Source organism: Pezoporus wallicus, unplaced genomic scaffold, assembly GCF_028554395.1.
Source record: "Pezoporus wallicus isolate ANWC-B61680 ecotype Strahan unplaced genomic scaffold, APGP_CSIRO_Pwel_v1 contig_16, whole genome shotgun sequence".
Taxonomy (NCBI): domain Eukaryota; kingdom Metazoa; phylum Chordata; class Aves; order Psittaciformes; family Psittacidae; genus Pezoporus; species Pezoporus wallicus.
Window position 1 is genome coordinate 3,221,987 of NW_026641478.1, and position 17,215 is coordinate 3,239,201.

General features: G+C 41.9%; 2 protein-coding genes across 4 annotated transcripts in view; both read left to right on the top strand.

The window, feature by feature from the left end:
- UCHL3 (ubiquitin C-terminal hydrolase L3) overlaps positions 1-953 on the top strand; it is a 32,476-nt gene extending 31,523 nt beyond the window's left edge. Inside the window, exon 7 of the mRNA XM_057424043.1 lies at positions 226-953. Within this exon, the coding sequence (XP_057280026.1) occupies positions 226-309 (84 nt within the window). The 3' untranslated portion in view covers positions 310-953. The remainder of the gene's footprint in view (positions 1-225) is intronic.
- A 5,195-nt stretch (positions 954-6,148) lies between these two features.
- LMO7 (LIM domain 7) overlaps positions 6,149-17,215 on the top strand; it is a 128,081-nt gene continuing 117,014 nt past the window's right edge. For all 3 annotated transcript variants that reach the window (XM_057424038.1, XM_057424039.1, XM_057424040.1), the window contains exon 1: positions 6,149-6,282. In XM_057424038.1, coding sequence (XP_057280021.1) covers positions 6,214-6,282 — 69 coding nt within the window. In that variant the 5' untranslated portion in view covers positions 6,149-6,213. The remainder of the gene's footprint in view (positions 6,283-17,215) is intronic.

A 17,215-nucleotide genomic window follows, 5' to 3' on the forward strand; every position in this document is an offset into this window, starting at 1 on the left:
GTGAGCGCTGTAAATAATCTTGAATAATAGTAACACGTCAGAAGTGCAGTTTATGTATATTTGCTACACTGTTTAGTAATCCTTTATGGAAAAGCCCATTTTGAGCATAGATTGTATGAAGCATATCTTTATAATTTAGTTGGGGGGGGGGGGGGGGGGGGGTTGATAAGTATGATTTATAGTGGTTTTTGTTTTGTTTTTTTCTGTTTTTTACTTTTTTCCTAGGATGCAATAGAAGTTTGCAAGAAATTCATGGAACGTGACCCAGAAGAATTAAGATTTAATGCAATTGCACTGTCTGCAGCTTAAAAGCCTTTCCCAGTGGGGCTAATGCAATGCATTGTAACAATAAAACCGTTGCCATATGTTAATAGTACAAATTTTGATACTTCCCTAACATGTTGATTAATTGTTGCATACATGGAATAAACTTTGCATTTGTCCTTGCTATTTCTTGCTGCTTGTTCCTAAAGCAACTTTGGGTATTTATATACACGCATGCATTTTGTGCAAGACTTCTGTGTGGTGGATTTTCCCCCCCTTCCACCCTCTTAAAAGTTTTGGGAATTACCGTCTGTTATATTTTATCATAGTAATGATGAGCTAGTTCAGAGCAGGATTATCTTTTGTATCATTCACAGATAACATTCTGAGTGGAGTATGTGGTATGTTAATGGGTAAAAACTTGAAATGTGAGGTTATCTCCATCTTCTAATTATAATGATGAAAGAATATTATAAATAACTTTTACAGGTTACTTAAAGGCATTTTTTCACTGCATTATTTATAAATAAATATGTGGAGGAAAAAAGGCAGAAAAAGGACTGTTTCTTCTTACTGTTGGTGAGCACTGACATAATTTTAAACTTACCTTAATCTGCATTTTGAATAAAACTTCATTTTGTTTCTCAAGTCTGATCATGTTAATAAACTGTCAAAAAGCTTTAGTTAAACCAGTGTTTGCTGTTTATATATATGGAAACTCAACATGGATCTTTTGCCCCAGAAAAGCCACACTAGTAATTAATGCTAATTCAAATGGTAGGACTGTGGAGGGCATACCCAGGTAAATACAGCAATATATTTACCTTACTTAATTGAAATAAATAAATGATAGAAAAATAATGATTGTTCTAGTTAAGTTTGGTGTAACAAGAACAGAAACAAGCTATAGATTTTAAGATAGCCATGATGGTCATATACCTTTTTTTCCCTTTAGGAATGTCTATAGTAAGTTTGTCAGGTGGCATTACTGAATGCTATGTGATACCCTTCCCCTGTGCCATCCCTCACACCCCACCTACTGGATCTTAAGGTACTGTTGACCAATTTCTACACTTGAATTAATAACAACTTGGTTCGGGTTTGGTTTTGGCTAAGCAATCTTATGCTATAGGATTCTTGTCAAGGTTGGTTTTGGCTAATGTGCATGTTTTTTACATTTAAAAAAAAAGAGAATTAAATCCTGATTTGTTGCTTTGAAATTAAATAATCCAGGTTTGCTTCCACTCAAGACTGCTGCCAAAGGAAACTGAACTCTCCGTGTCCCAGAGGGTGCTTTCATTCTCTACCAATTGTCATTGCAGGAAAAATGAATGGGGTTATGCCAGAACAATCTGGCAGAGTTTTCCTTCTTTATAGAAAGAGGCCTGGGAGTCTGTCTTATCACTTAAGAACATCTTTTGTACTCTAAAGAAAAAGTCGGAGTGTCTGTCTAAAGCATGTCACCTGGAGAGTCCACTAACAACAAGAGTCTGTTTCCTATATGTGAGTTGGTTGGAAAAGTGAGGGGGAAGAACACCACTAACAAGCTTCTTATTTTTGAGCACTTTTTCACCCCAATAAAATACAATATCTTTAAGATGTGCTTTATATTGCAATGCTCATTAGTAAAGCCCTGAATCTTGCTTCTAAATAAAAATCAAAGGCTTTAGTAACCAAAGCAGATGCATTGCTTTACTGCTAATATCAGAAAAATCAAATAAAAGTTGTCATAATTTAATTGGGATATTGCATATTTTATACTAAAGGTGACTCGGAAGACTACATTTAAAGTAAGCTATAGTTAATATAGATAAGGTGCTTTTAGGGGAGAGAGGTGAGTAAGGAAAGGGAGGAAGAAGAAATGCAGTTTTAAACTATTAAACTAGCTACAAGAGTTGTCTGCTTCAGCGAAATATTCAAACCGTGTATGCTCTTCAATGCTCAGGAGATTTTGGTGGGTTTAGGTAATAAAGGGAGGGACTCTTGTGCAATTATTTATTGCCAAATCACCTTAGAACTAGACTTTTAATTGAGTGTGAGGACTGATTAAATGATTGATGACAAAGGAAATCAGGGTTAGAATAGTCAGCTTGGGGTAGGATTTTTTCATGGTCACAATGCAAAAATACATTTTGAATCTTAAGTAAAAACTTACAAATAAGAATTCTTAGCAATTTTGGCAATATGATAGTTTTGCTCAGTGGTTTTTACATAGTCTTCAAATCAGTTGTCCTGCAGGGTAAGGTTTCCTTTTTTTTTTTTACCTTCAGTGTTAATTTCCAGTTTGTTAACATGTAAGATGGTACTTTTTAATGAACATTGCTTTTGGAAAAGTTCTCAAAAGTTTGAGATGACAAAGGAAGAGAAACACACCAGCTTTTATGCTGCACGTTCCCTCACTAGATTGAGATTTTGAAAGACTGCATTGCAGAAATACTACCTTGCCAAACACATATGGTGCAATGCTTCCAGTGTTTGCAAGGCCATGCTTTGCCACAGGCATTGGTGACCATCTTGAGGAGCACAGGAAATAAAGGGATCTACAAGATGCTGGAAAACCTTTGGCATTGACAGAACCCATGTAACTTTGTATAAGGAGTGAGATGTAATCCAACAAGGTCCTGAACAGGGGCTCAAAACCACGTGGGGCTTTTGGCTCCGCAATGCCCATTCCGACGTTGCCCGATCTGTACAGTCTGTGCTTATTAGCTCAAGCTCTGTGGGAAAACAACACGGTAATTTCAAACTTGTGCAGCAGCCCTGCCAGAGCCTCACCACCTTTGTGTGGAGCGTGGTTTGGCTGCAGGCATGCAGCACCAGTGGCTGCCAGGAAATCCCCTTCAGCTCCTGCAGTCCAGGCTGGCTATACACATCTCATGGAAATGGTGCATTTAGGAGTGAAGAAATGATGCATGCTCAGTGCTTATATTAATTGTAGTTGAGTGGAGCTGGTGTGCTATTAAGCACTGATGATTGTTCAAGCTCTTTTAAGTATATTGGTGTAAGTTTCCCATGTTATTACATGCATTTCGTTGAGAAACTGTAAGAATTTAATAAGCAGTGCAGTGCCCTTTCAGTCATGGCTGCATGATTCAGCTAAGGAAAGAAAAGGGTTTTCTGTCACTGAAATGTAAGTTTTAGAAAATAAACATACCTAACAGCCTACATTTAGAAAATAAATATGGTCGTAAACCTTCCTTGGTAGAAAATGTTATTGTATCCAGTATTTGTAGAACTCTCTATGAAAAGAATATGATGTCACCTGGAGAGTCCACTAACAACAAGAGTTTGTTGCCTGACTGGTCCCTAGGAGCACACAAATTCAAAGGTTTTATTTTTGCCAAGTAAAACAATCTTGTTTGCTACTTTTGACACCAACAGTTAGCAGTCATACCTGCTGTATGTAGGCTTTTTCTGATCTAGGAGTCTGGTGACTTACCTTGCTAGTGCAAAGGAATATTGAGCTGTTTTGGTTGGTAGCCTTACATAGGTAAGTTATCTGTGACAGTTGATTTAAAATTCACTTTGAGGAAGGAATTTGCATGTTGGAACTTTTTTTTATTTTGTTAATAACTTTGACTTGAAAGCTGCTGTGGTCCATGTAGCTTGCTAAAATGAGGACTTGATCGAATTACTTGACAAAAATTATTTGATCTAAAATGTTACACGCTTGATACATAGGAAAAGTGATTGGCCATTAAGCAGAAAAAATAAAAGTGTCCCTGCCCATAGCAGGGTATTTGGAACTAGATGATCTTTAAGGTCCCTTCCAACCCAAACCATTCTATGAAAACAACCAGAAATAAGTGAGAACTTGGAAGCTGTTTTCTTTTTAAACGTGGCCACTTTTGAAACTTGTTTCATGGAGTTCTGTTCTCAAATCTAAAATTTGATGGTATTCATAATTTCTCCTACGTAGGGGCAAGCACTGTATTTTTATATGAACTGAAAGGCAGTCCTTAAAAGTCTGTGAAATGCTGCAGTAGTTCTCAGAAAACTGTTCAGTAATGATGGCTAACATAAACTGATGTCAGCCAGCAGCACATACATGCTTTATTTAGACTGGAGCTTTAGCCTTTGCAGGCATGAATATTAAATAATGAGACGAGAGGGTTATTTTCTGATGTTCAGGCCTCCCACTTGAGAAAAATGCAGATTCTTCATTTGTGTTTGGTCTCGTGGCTGATCTGGCTTGGAACAGGAAAAAGGAGCAGGGAAAAAATCCAAATTATAGCTTTGATGATTGTTTCATTCATCATGGACTCTAATAGCATAGATGTCTCATCTCATACCACTGTGAGGAGCTAACTGCATCATTTCTGTGCATTTGTAACTTCAGTAAATGTCAGCATCTCCTGTGAAACTCATTGCAGCCACAGTCACTGAAATAAGTTGCTCCCAGTCAGTTTTCCTTCCTGTGTGTACCACCAGTAACACTTAATTTCCATGTACTGCGGAAACTGATGGCAAATAGCTTCTTGGTACGTTAAACTGATCTCCTAAAATCTTCTTACCTGTTCTAAGAAGGTTGCTTACAGAGCAGAAATAAGATGTGCTCTCAAGCAAACATCTCAGGAGAAGCTAATTTTGTGCAGTACAAGTATTATCTTTTCTCAGTAGTCCTTAAAAATTACATACGTTCTGCTGTGGAACCCATGCAAAAGATGTGTGCAGCAACCCAGTTTTGCTTACAGAAAAGAAGTGGAAAGAAGAGTATTATCAAGAGTTCAAGTAGGAAAAAAGCATCTTAAATAAAATGTTAAAATGGAATCAGGTGCTTAAAAAAAGAACCAAAACCAAACTGGTGCTATGCATTCCATATTATTCCAGAAAATGGCTCTTTTTCCTGATGTTTCATTAATTTTTCTGCTTAGCATGAGTCTGCTCCAGTATGGGAAGAAAGGCTTTTGTTGTGCCTAGTCAACACACCTGCTCCCTCCAGCTCGTGCCTACCTCAGGCGTAGCATGATGCCAGCTTGCCCAATGTTTGTGGTTACCAGAGGGCTCAGAGCCCAGCAGAGCATCCACCCAGGCTCAGGAGTCGGGCATGGCCTTACCAAGACAGAGCTTTAGCTCTGAGCCCAGCACAGGATGGCGTGAGGAGTGGTCACAGAGAAGCCACTGCAGTGTATGGGGGGCAGGGACACGAGTGGAATAAAGGAACGGGCACTAGTGGGGGCACTGTGAGGAAAACCAGAGTTCACGCAAGCAGTGCTGAGGGCAGGGGGGCAGGATGGAAGCTGAACAGTGGGCTCCAGCCCTGCCCCAGGCATCCCAGCTTTGGTCGTTCTGTGTGACAAGAGCTCAAAACGAAGCGTGGGTCCTTCACGTCTCCAGAAGCACCGGGAAGGGCTCCTAATTTCGTCCCCCAACGCTGCAGAAGAGTGCGGAGCCGCGTCCCCCCTCACGGATCCCGGCCGCAAGGGCAGACCCGCCGGTGAGGAGGGAGCCGGGCGTTCGCTGCCCAGGTGGCGGGAGGTGCCGCCCTGCAGGGTAGGCCCGGCCGGGCGGCAGGTGTCGGGGCCCGGGTTGGAGGTAGCCGGCCCTGAAAGGTGCGATTGTCCCCAGCTATTCCTGGTATGCGTCGGGGCGGGAGCCGCTAGGGGCGGCCTCCACAGGGCGGGAGGGCGAGGGGCGCCGCTGCCCGGCGGGGCAGAGGAGCCGCCGCCGCCGCGGGGGGCGTGGGGCGGTGCAGCTCCTCCCGGGCGTCCGGCTGCCCCTGGCTCCCTCGGATTCCTGCGGTGGCTGAGCGGCGGCGAGGTCCCGGGAGGGGGAGCTCCGCGGGGAGGAGGCGGAGGGGAAGGAGGAGGAGGAGACGGCGCGGGGAGCGTTAAAAGGAGGCAGCTGAATGACAGCGGCTACTCCCCGCGCCCCCGCCCCGCTAAGCACCGGCCACTTCATCACTGACCCCCTTTTCACTGCGCTTCCGTGCCCCGCTCGCTGCCCGCCATGGAGGGGAGAGAAGACGCGGAGTGCGACTGCCGGGCGGCGTTCGCCGAGGCTCGGCGATGGGTAGAGGTGAGGCGTCTGTCGGTCGCGTCGGGAGGCATCCCCTGCCCGCGGGTAGCCCCAGTTCCCCCATACTGAGGTCTGGGGTCCCGTCGTGCCCCTGGCATGGGCGGGTTCGGGGGCTGGGACAGGGGCACGCCGACACGGGGCTGCCCCCGTCGTCGGACAGGAGCTGCGGGGACTCGGCTCCCAAAGTTCGCTCCTTTGTCGGCGGCTGCTGCTGGGTGCTATTTTTAGAAGGTATCGTGGAGATCTCTCCCTGCAGTATCGCCGAGGCCCCCCTCCCCAAAATCCAAATTAAAGGCCAGTGTGGCAGCCTTCCTGTCATTAAGGCTTATGATTTCTTGCTATCTTATAAATTACTTCTCCAGCGCTTGCTCTGAGATAGTCTGAATTAAAGTCTGAATCGTCTTCTTCCCGTCTCGAAAGAGTTCGGGCAGAGAGTAACCTGAAATTACAGTCATTTGCTCCTCTCCTGTTTTTAAGCATGTCTGACTGCACATAGCCCTTGATGTAAACATCTATGTTTCTGTGTCGTTACGTAGTCACACAGGTGCGGTACGAGCTAATGCATGGGGAAAGAGGTTGCTCCTGGATATATCTGTGAGCCTATGTGTGAGCATGGCCAGGGCAGTGTGTGGCTGGCTGGGTGAGAAATGCCAGTGGCCTCGAAGGCGTTCTGTGGAGCGTTGGAAGTATTGGGCAGCCTCATTTAGCGTCTTTGCTCTTAAAATGCGCTTTAGCCTGCTGGGTTTTATGAATTTTGACACATGAAGCTTATTTCTTTGCACCCATTCACTTGAGATGAAACTTCTCTTGTCAGAAATGCTATCCCAGTAACTTTGAAAGCAGTGAATATTAAGAGAAGGGTGTTCGCTACTTTTTACCCCCTATCTTTGTAAGCTTGTCAATACCCAAGTCTAGGCTTGTTTCCTCTGTAAAACAATGACATCTAGTGCTTAAAATCCATTGAGAATTCTGAACCGAGAGCACTGTAGGCAAGGGTTATCACAAGTGACTTCCACAAGTGCCAGTTTTTGCAAGTGCTATCCGTGATTGTGGGTAATTAAAGCAGTCCTGGCTTCCCCAAGTGTCAATTTTGTAAGAGTAGCTGTGAGTTTAGGTAATTCAAGCATTCCCCTCTTGTGTATGCATTTGTTGTATTGCTTTCTTTAAACTGACAAAGACTACTTTAAATAGTTTCATTAAGGTGTTGTAATGTCATCTTTGAAAATCCTATTTTAAGGGTTTGGGGATTTGTTTTAGTTATTTTTCATTTGATGCTGTCTGTTTGTACCATTCCTACAAAAGGTTTCCTGTTTGCCTCACAGTAGCACATGGGAGCCCTAGCAATGCGATGTAAGTGTAATGTGTGCCCTATATGCATAGGGGGAAAAAAATACACACTCAGCTTCCCCCCTTCCCCATCTAATTTTTGTGGCTATTCTTTTTCTGACACATGCAAGCTGCTCTCATTTTAAAGTAACTTTTAAACTTACCCCTTGCAGAAATGTTTTACTGTAAATGAAACAACTTTAAAACCTGAAGGTATTGATAAACAGGATGTTAAGAATGCCGTAATGCTGAAGGAAATGTAAATATTTATTTCCTCATGAAATGAGGTTTGTGTTTCAGAGAGCCCACTGTGTTTCTGTACTCTTCAAATCCAGATGGTTGGTCTTGGCTTTTTAATCCACTTTTGTTGTTTGAGAAGAGTAAAGATGCTTTTGGAGTAATGAGACATCTCCCAAGGTTTTGTGAGTCTTGGTGAAACACAGTGGTGTATACATGATTGATGTGAATCCTAATGATTAAGCAATTAGTTTTGAAAAGGATGTAGACTTCCAAATATTTATGAACTTGAAGTTCTTATGTTTTAGTAAGGTTTTGTGTGTCAGTTTCCCCCTAACATTAGAGGAAGATGAAAGCATACAAACACTAGCTACTATGTATTTAAAAGAACAAGCAAAAATCTCCATATAAACTGTTACTAGTTCCCTTTGCTAATGCAGTCTGTTAGCGTCTTTCTGTATTTCAGTACAGAGATTTTGGGGCTCTGAGATTAGAAATCAGGTCTTCTGAGGCTTTTTCAAACCTTGAGGCTGAGGGCCTTTTGTAATGGGAATGAGCGGCTGTATTTGTCAGATCTTGGGGGGGAGCCCACCCCAAAACATCAAACATTTTCACCTCATTTGTTGTTAAAGCTTTTGTGGAGAGAAAATTGTGTCCTGGTCAGGTCTCTCTTCCACTTGTTCCCAGCTGGAGTCTGCACGTTGTATGACTACCACTGGCTGGTGGGAGCTCAGTCATTTGATCCTAGTGCTTATGCTGCAAAAAAGAAAAAAAAACGACCAACCAAAAGAAACCCAAAACAAAAACCAAACTTGATTAAGAGTAACAATAAAAAATTGCATCTGATCTCTGGTGCTAGTTACTGAAAGACTTTGTTCTTTAATTTACATTCATATTGAGGTGCAGTTTATGATAATGCAGGCAAGGCAGGTCTGTAGTCTTCACAGTGCAAAAAACTCTTCAAGTGTGGTCCCCAACTTCTTGTATTTTCTGTGAACTGGGAGGGGAGATCATATTGCTTGTCCCGATATGGGTTACTCCAGCTGGTTGGTCACCCTGGGAGAACTGGCTATTGAGGACATTTACTTCTTTTGGGGGAAAAGGTAGTTATTTTCTGTGAAATTCAAGCTCTTCTCATGTGTCCCTTACCCAGAACACAGCACTCGTTAGTGGTGTTGGGTTCTTGCATCTGGGACTTTTGGAGTCTCCCGAGCTCTGCCTGTAACAACTGGTGTTGGTCAAATTCATGTGCAGCTCAGGCTTAGCACCTCAGATGGGCAGATGGGGCCTGCTGAGACTGGAATAAAACTCTGAAACACCATAACTTGGAAACAGTTTCTCTAAGGTAGAGCTGTGTTTGCCAAAGCTAGAAATAGCTGGGTTAAAATTGTTTTACTGTGTTCTGTTCCATATTATAACTTAAGCAAGCCAAAAGCTGTTCCTCCAAACCAAAGCATTCTTCCCCCAGCTATTAAATATCCCAGACTGCCGAGTCTGTTTTCCTGCTTCAAGATGTGGGAGGGCAGTCTGCCTCTTCCTCTCTTCAGTCCACCACAAAGTTCATCCTTGTGGATGAAGGGGAGACATGGTTCCTCTGCCCCCAAACACCCTTCATAGTTTTAGGGGTGATGCCCCTCTAAGAGTTCAAGAGGCAAGAAGAGTGAGTGCTTTTTTCCTTGTAAGATGTTTTGGCTTTTGATTCCTGTTCTGTGTCTTAAATGAACCCTAATCTTCAGGTAAATGTCTATGGCTTGAAATTGTTTGCTAAAGGAACTTGAAACCTGACCCACAAAGTCTGTAAATCTTTAGAGTGCCCCGAGGCAAATAATGCTTGAATTACTTATTCCCGCCTCCCCTCCAAGCAGTAGTCAAAGGTACAGATCCTGTCTGAGGGGAGGGTGGGCTGTGAGCGTGTGCCTGAATGAATTTTTGGAATGAGCAGCAGAGCTGTAGGAAAACACATGGAGCAACCTTGACAAATTCACTGAAGTGAGAAGAAGTAGGTGTTTGACCAAGTAACTCTTAATACTGCAAGCTATTACGAGGCCTCTTGGGATCTGAATTTTCTTCCCCTTATAACTGATCTAGAGTTGTTAAAGTCAGATGTTCTGAGAGTGACTCATTTAATCTGATACTGTCACTGTGAGTGTTGGTTTAAGAGTCACAAGCAGGACCCTGTAGTCATGGGGCTGTTCCTCACACAGGGATGCTGCAGCAAAGTCTGTTCTGTTTTTTCTCGTGTGAACACTACCCAGTGTTGATGGAGAGGGGTGTTTCACCATTAGGATTTCTGTAGCAAGATAAGGTTTTTTATCATTTTCAGTAGGCAACAATAGAGAGAGAGCCCAGCGTGTCTGGACAGTAACTAAAGATAGCTCTCCTGCTTTTATTTACCATGACCATGAAATAGGTAGTGAAATATCCCAATTTATCTGAATGCTGTTGTGTGTGCTAACAACTTCATTCATTACTGCATTACAGAGTGCTTTTCAGAGCCCAAAGCTACCTTCCTTTGTGATTTAAAAGTATCCATTACATTTTGGATGTTGGAAAGTATTTTTTTTTTTTTTTTTTTTCCAGGAAGGAACAGATGTCTGTGTATAGACACTGCTCCCCTTCACCCCGCTCCATCACCGGCTCAGAACATTAAAAAAGCAGATTTGCAGAGTGGCTTGGTAGAAAGAGTCAGCTTGAGGATAACACTTGAGAGCCACGACTACTTACCAAAATCTTTTGGTTTGGACCCACAGTATAGCAATCATATCCAGTGAATGGTCTCTGACATGTGGTCACCAAATGTTTCTATTTGTTGAAACTGTTCAAAGTCTGCATTTCTACTGTATATTTTTATGGCTTCTGCAGATGCAGCAAGAAGTCTAGCAGTGATGTTTTCCCTGTATTTGCATAGACAACTTACCTCAGTGATTTTGTTTTGTTTTTTCCCCAAGCATGAATCTAATGCATACAGTCTGGTGTGGCAGATGGGAGGAATAACTGTAGAGATAGAAAACTCATCTTGCTGTTTAAGTCTTCTTCTCACAGGACCCTTTATTTCAGTTGAACTAATCATTATGAATTTTTTTTTCTCAGTTCTGGGTAAGGAATTCTGGGATAGTGCTCAGAGAGCCAATCAATGTCCTGGATGGTGTCAGAATGAAAAATGTGTGAATGAAAAGGCAAAAATCTATATATCGTGTTGCCTAAACCATGTCTAATACTGAGTAATTCTGTCAAGTCATAAAACCTGGGTGGGCTGGTTTCTGGAGAACTTCTTACAGCACAGCTGCCAAAGTCCTGGCTTGTGTCTACATAAGGGATTATTTAACCCTTCTTTAGGTGGATGCATCAATATTTCATTATTATGTGTAGATTATTGGCAGCAAGCTCTTGCATAGAGTAAATCCAGGTATGCCCAATTAATATATAAATATGAATTGGTACATAAATAATACATGCTGTTCAGTAAATACTGGGGGAATGCAAATCCTAGAAACAATGTTCTCTACTGCCTGCAGACTATGAAAGGGCTCTGGCAAAATGTCATATAACAGGGCTAGCAATAATGTTTTAGAAGGAGAAGGTGACAGTAATATTGTTTCATCTGGCTGAACATTATTCTGTTACCTTGTCTCCTTCCTTCTGGACCTCAGGAAAGGTATCCATGGTGTATTTGGTGATGTGTTTGGGGGAAAAATTGGACCAATTCTTGCTTGGGAGCAAAATCCATTTCCTGGTTTCTGTAATATGGGTTTCTCTATTATCAAGCAAAGTTTGTATCTGGATTTCTTAGACATCCTCAAAGTCTATCTTCACACAGTCCTGTGCAATGGGCATGCATAGCTTTGAGCTGAGTTCACAGTGCAGCTTCCTTTGTGGATGGTTTCTCTTTGTAGTTTTGAGTGTTGTTTTAAAATTTCATATGAAAGCAGCATCTGCAGGCACTTTAAGAGGAAGAATTAACTTCTTGACTATAGAAACAGGTATTTCTTCTATAATGGGGAAATGCATTGCAGCTTAAGGGGACCTACAAACGATTCTGACTGGACATTTGTTTTCTTCTGTTCTGTATTCTGTGGTTGCCAGCTACAGTTAGTCGTGGTGTTACTTTTGTTCTTTTCCTCCTGGCTTTCTGTTTCTTTGAACTGTGTCCTGATCCTTTCTCCAGTTTTGTGAAGTAATGCATTTTCTTTTTGTGCACAATGTTTGGAGAGGAGGTGGGGTGATAATTTCTACATTTAGCATGCTCTCCCTCTACTATGGACTCCCTTTTAGCACCTTTCTTTGTCAAATACCTTTTTGGGGGTCCAAATTTTGAAGTTTTCAGTGAATGCTTGGCTGTATTACATTAAATGGTGACCTTGCTGAGCTTTGGAAAACACTTGGGTTTTACTGTGTTATAAGAACCAAATACATTCCAGCTGTTTCATGTACTTACCACTCCTCCTCTTTAAAGTTCTTTTATCCACTCCTTGAGGTGTTTGTTGATTTTTTTTTAATTTTTTTAAGAAGTTTCCTTTTTCTTTTTTAAAGGAAAACAAAACAACCAAGACTTTTTTTCTGCTTAACAGGACTAACATAACTCTTAACTATCTTTTGTTTTTAAATGGGATTTCCATGTTCAGTAACTTAATGAAAACCAGCACATGCTGTCAGACACAGTGTACTAGAAATGCTTCTGCTGGTCTAAGGTGTACTTGACGTGCCTAACATGTTATCCAGATTATTTTAGGAGAAGTGTTTTGGTTTTGCTGGTTTTCATATTTGAATACTGTCAATCCAAGTGAAAATCTAACTCTAAAGGAATATATCGAATAAGCTACTTTAAAATGGGCTCTTTGGTTCTTCATGCTGTGAGCTTCTGCAAGCAGCTGTAAATTTAGCAGTTAAGAATAGTGCTAAATTTTTATTTTTTTTCAATGAAAAGAAAGATGTATGGATCTGACTCACAGTGTGTTAGCTTCCAGTTTGGTATTTAGCTGTAAAACTTTCATTTGTGTTACACTGAATGGAGAAACTTAATTTCAGTGGTGTTTTGCATTTGTGGCACAGAACATCTGGGATTAGAAGGACTGCTTTGGGTTTTCTGCCAGTGCTGGGCGTGTTAGTACTTTTCTTTTTTTTTGTACCAGCTCATGCGAAAGTCCAAACTTTTGTTTCTGGACATGATTCAGCTTTCAGTCATTACTATTGGAAAATAAACCTCAATACTAACCTTGGGAAATAGTTAACTGCTATGTTGATAATGATTTTGACTATTTTAGCCATGTAACACAGCTTTAAAGGAATATCTGGGTTGGGATCAATTCAGCTAGTGAAAACTGTTGGTTGGGCCAAGCTGTCCTCCTAGGGTAGGTTCCAAAACAACATGATTTTTGTTAGTGCTGGGATGTTATCATAGAAGGATGTCATTGAAACTCCCATGCCTGGCGTGTTCTTCTGACTCCTTTTCTGGTGGCAGCATCATTTGTCTGACCCTCCTGTGATTTGGCTTAGGTAGTTCATCCAATGATGGAAACAGCCTCTTTTGTGTTATTTGGTACTTGATTGGCTCCTGGGAAGCAAGATGAGCATCAGCATTCATGCCAAGGAAGAGGTGTTGGCAGAGTTGGCTGTTGGGTTGCAGCTGAGCTAGTGGGATGGAGAGGCAGATACCTGACTTTAGACAAGCCATCTCTTTCCCTGGAGGCTTCTCAAGTCACCTGATCCTCCTCATTGCCTCTCTCTCTTCTTTACATGACTCCGAGCCATTTGATAGATGCCTGGGGTCGAGGTATAAACTAGACACCTGAATTAGAGAGGCTGGCTTCCAGCCATAAATAACTTATTCAGGATGAATTTCATAAGGCTTTTAAAGACAGTTGAAGCTGTTTTAAATAGAAACTCTGCCAGGAGTCTCTGGGCCAAAACATTTGAAAGTATGTGATATGCTTATACTCTGACTTCTGCTATGGCGGAAGCAACCTTGGGTCTCACTGGAGTTTTGTTGGTTGAGAGATGGTCATTCAGAGCTGTTGGGCCATCTGGCCTAGCAGTTCTGTTGTGATCATCACCTGCCTTTCAAGGGGAAGATCTAATCCCAGATCTGATCTCCAGTGTTATTTGCAGATTCTTCCCTGGAAGTATTTTACTGTCCCTGCTATTTGTTACATTTCCTTCAGGAAAGAATTTGAAAACTGTAGCTTGTGGAGCTTGATCTGAGACTTTCTATGTGGTCAAATGACCATGTCAGCTAGTAAATCACAATGTGATAAAGAACAGAAGCAAACGAAGCCAGAGGTCAAAGTGGTTGTGGAGAAGAGAAAGAAAAATTAAGATCCGGGTTTGACACTGCAGGGGTGGAGGGCTCTGTAGCAGCAGTTGTTACACTACCTTGAAATGGTTCCTTGGATACGATTTCAGGTTAGTTGAAGCTGGGAACAAAGCTATGCATTACTGCATTTCCAATCTAGGGGAAAAACCTTCCTTGTTTTGCCATAATGTACTTGTCTAAAAGGTGCCACTGTCAAAGCGTACCTTTTTGACGAACCTGAAGATGTAACCCAAAGCCAGACTTTGACTGCAAGTTCTTCTTGCAAACAGAAGGGGCTGTAAGCAAGTGACATTGACTGTCTTGGCTAGCTACAAAGGTTGTTTCATTTTTATTCTTTTTAAATGTTGGGTGAGCATTCTTATTGTGAGTACTCAGCATTCATGGACTGGTTTGGGTTGGAAGGGATCTTAAATCATCTGGTTCCAACCCCACTGCCATGGGCTGGGACATCTTCCACTAGACCAGGCTGCTCAAAGCCCCATCCAGCCTGGCCTTAAACATTGCCAGGGATGGAGCAGCCACAGCTTCTCTGGGCAACCTGTGCAGTGTCTCACCACCCTCACAGTGAAGAATTTTTTTCCTAATATCAAACCTAAATTGACCAGTTTAATAACATTTCCCCTTGTCCTGTCACTGCATGCCCCTGTCAAAAACCCCTTTTCAGGTTTCTTGTTGGCCCTTTTAGGCCAACAAGTAGGAAGCTGCTCTACTGTCTCCTGGAGCCTTCTTTTCTCCAGGCTGAATAAGCCCAGCTCTCCCAGCCTGTCTCCGTAGCAGAGGTGCTCCAGCCATTGGACTCAATTGAGCAGGTCCACATCCCTTGTGTGTTGGGGCGGTTTGCATCAATTTGCTCTTATTTGGGTTGAATGAAAATGGGCTGAGGATGAAGGCATGAGCTCCAGGTACAGATAGATATCTTTCACAGACATTTGCCTGACACTGTGGAAGGGAAAAAAACCCTGATGTAATAAACATTGACTTGATGATTATTCCAGAGGATATTGCCTCACAACTATGGGTGTTACATGTCGACAAAGGTTTTCAAAGGCAAATCCTCATTAAGATGCACAGACTGGGTTCCTCACTAATGACGTAGCTTGCATGCTTCTGATAAAATCCAAAAGCCCTCTCTGATGCTGTAGTAGGTCTTGCCGACACTGGCTGTAATCTCATTTGAGAGCAGTGTTAAAGACTCTGGGAAGTTCTGTGTATCAAAGTGTCAATGGATGCAGTGGGGAGCCATGTACTGTGGAGAAATGACAGAGGGGCTTGGAAAGGGAAGGGGAGAAATGTGCACCCAGGGGTATTTGTAAATAACTACTTTTTCCTTCTTTCTGGAGCAAATTTCTTACCTTGTAAATATTTGAATTACAAAATTTTGTAGAACGAGCTGGCTTTTTAAATCTGGGGGTTTTGCATTTTGGTCATTTGAAAGTTGGGGGAATACAGTCTTACTGTTCTAAATTTCTGAATATGCTTTTACAAGTTTTAATTTTTTCACTTATATATTTTTTAAAATCAGCATCTTATCTGCTTTACCTGCCATGGGCCATGGAAGCCTACTGTTAGACCTGGCTGAAAAATGTGTGTACTGGGGATTATTTATATATACATATATTTTTAATGTGGCAACTAAAATCTTGTGTCATTCCATTTTCCGGTGAAATTTTTGCTCTTTCCTTGTGAAAACTGTCTCCCCTTGAAAATTACAGTAAAAGGTGAATGTGCTTTTCATAAAAGTGTTTGGATATACTCTAGTTAAGAAGAACAATACCATTAAATTATGTGTGGTTCTCAACATAATGGTTAATTTTGTCAATACAAAATACTTAACATGCATGTTTTGGCAACAAGATGGGGCCTTTGCATGCGGGCAAAGCTCTTGCAAGAACCATATCTAGTGGTAACAAAGCATAAGGTTGGAGCAGTGTTTTCCAGCATCTCAGCAGACATGGTTGGGAGGCTGGCAGCAATTCAGTTTCCTGTCTGGTGCATACATCTGTTAGATGCGATTGAGCCATGCAGATTTCCAGTGGTGACTCATCTGATTGTTTTCACTTTCCCCTGTGATCAGTGGAGGAGGTAGGATAGAGGAAGGAGTCTCTCAGGCAGTAGAAGACATCTCCACTGTCACGCTACCTTTCGGATACAAGGGAGTGAAATATGGAAAGAATATTGGTGTGTCTCTGCTGTTTTTAAAGGTATGCCAGCCTTCCTCACCTCAGTCTTACTGTTCTCGTTTCCTTAGAGAGTTATCCCTGTAGCTAAGCCATGTCTTGCCTTTATTCTTGTGCTCTTGTACAGTCTGGGAATGGGTGCACCTGGTGCAGGCTCTGTTTAATAGACATTGCTCCTGGGGGTGGGAGGGGGAGATGGAGAAGAGATCTGGATCCTTCTCATCCCAACCTCAGCACACGCTTCTCCACTCAAGTAAAGAAGAATACATGTCTTTGTTTCTTCTTGAGGTAGCAGATATATGTTCCCCTTTGGGCAGGGGCACTGTTCTGTAGACTTCTAGCAGAGGTAAATGTTTCATGCATCAGATTTACTGTTTTTTTTTTTTTTGTTATCATCTACCAATGCATAAATTGTTGCTTAGATTGTACATAGTGGTTTTAATTTTTGGCAGAGATGCAGGCTAAGACCTTTAAGTGCTTTGACTGTGTCAGCCTACCTGATGTAGGCTGGGAATTAGAAGCAGTGTGGCTGTTGACACAGAAATCCATGTGAGTCAGTTTAAGTCTGGCAGGAATAGCCACAGTGTTGTGCAAAATAAATATCCTTTGAGATTAGGATGCTATGTGTTTATTGCAGCTAGACACAGCTCATCGTTTTCTTCCTCTAAAGAGCCTGAATAGCGCTCAGCTTTTTATTTTGTGGGAGAAGATTTAAAGTATGAAACTTGCTTCTATGCAACTTCTTTTGTCTGTTGGGAACATTGCTTCCCAGAGTACTACTAATAGTACATAGGTTCTTCAAGTATTGTAAATACATAATAGCTGTTCATCTTTGTAAAGGTTGGTAGTCTTTATAGAATACATCAGCATTACCATGAGAAGT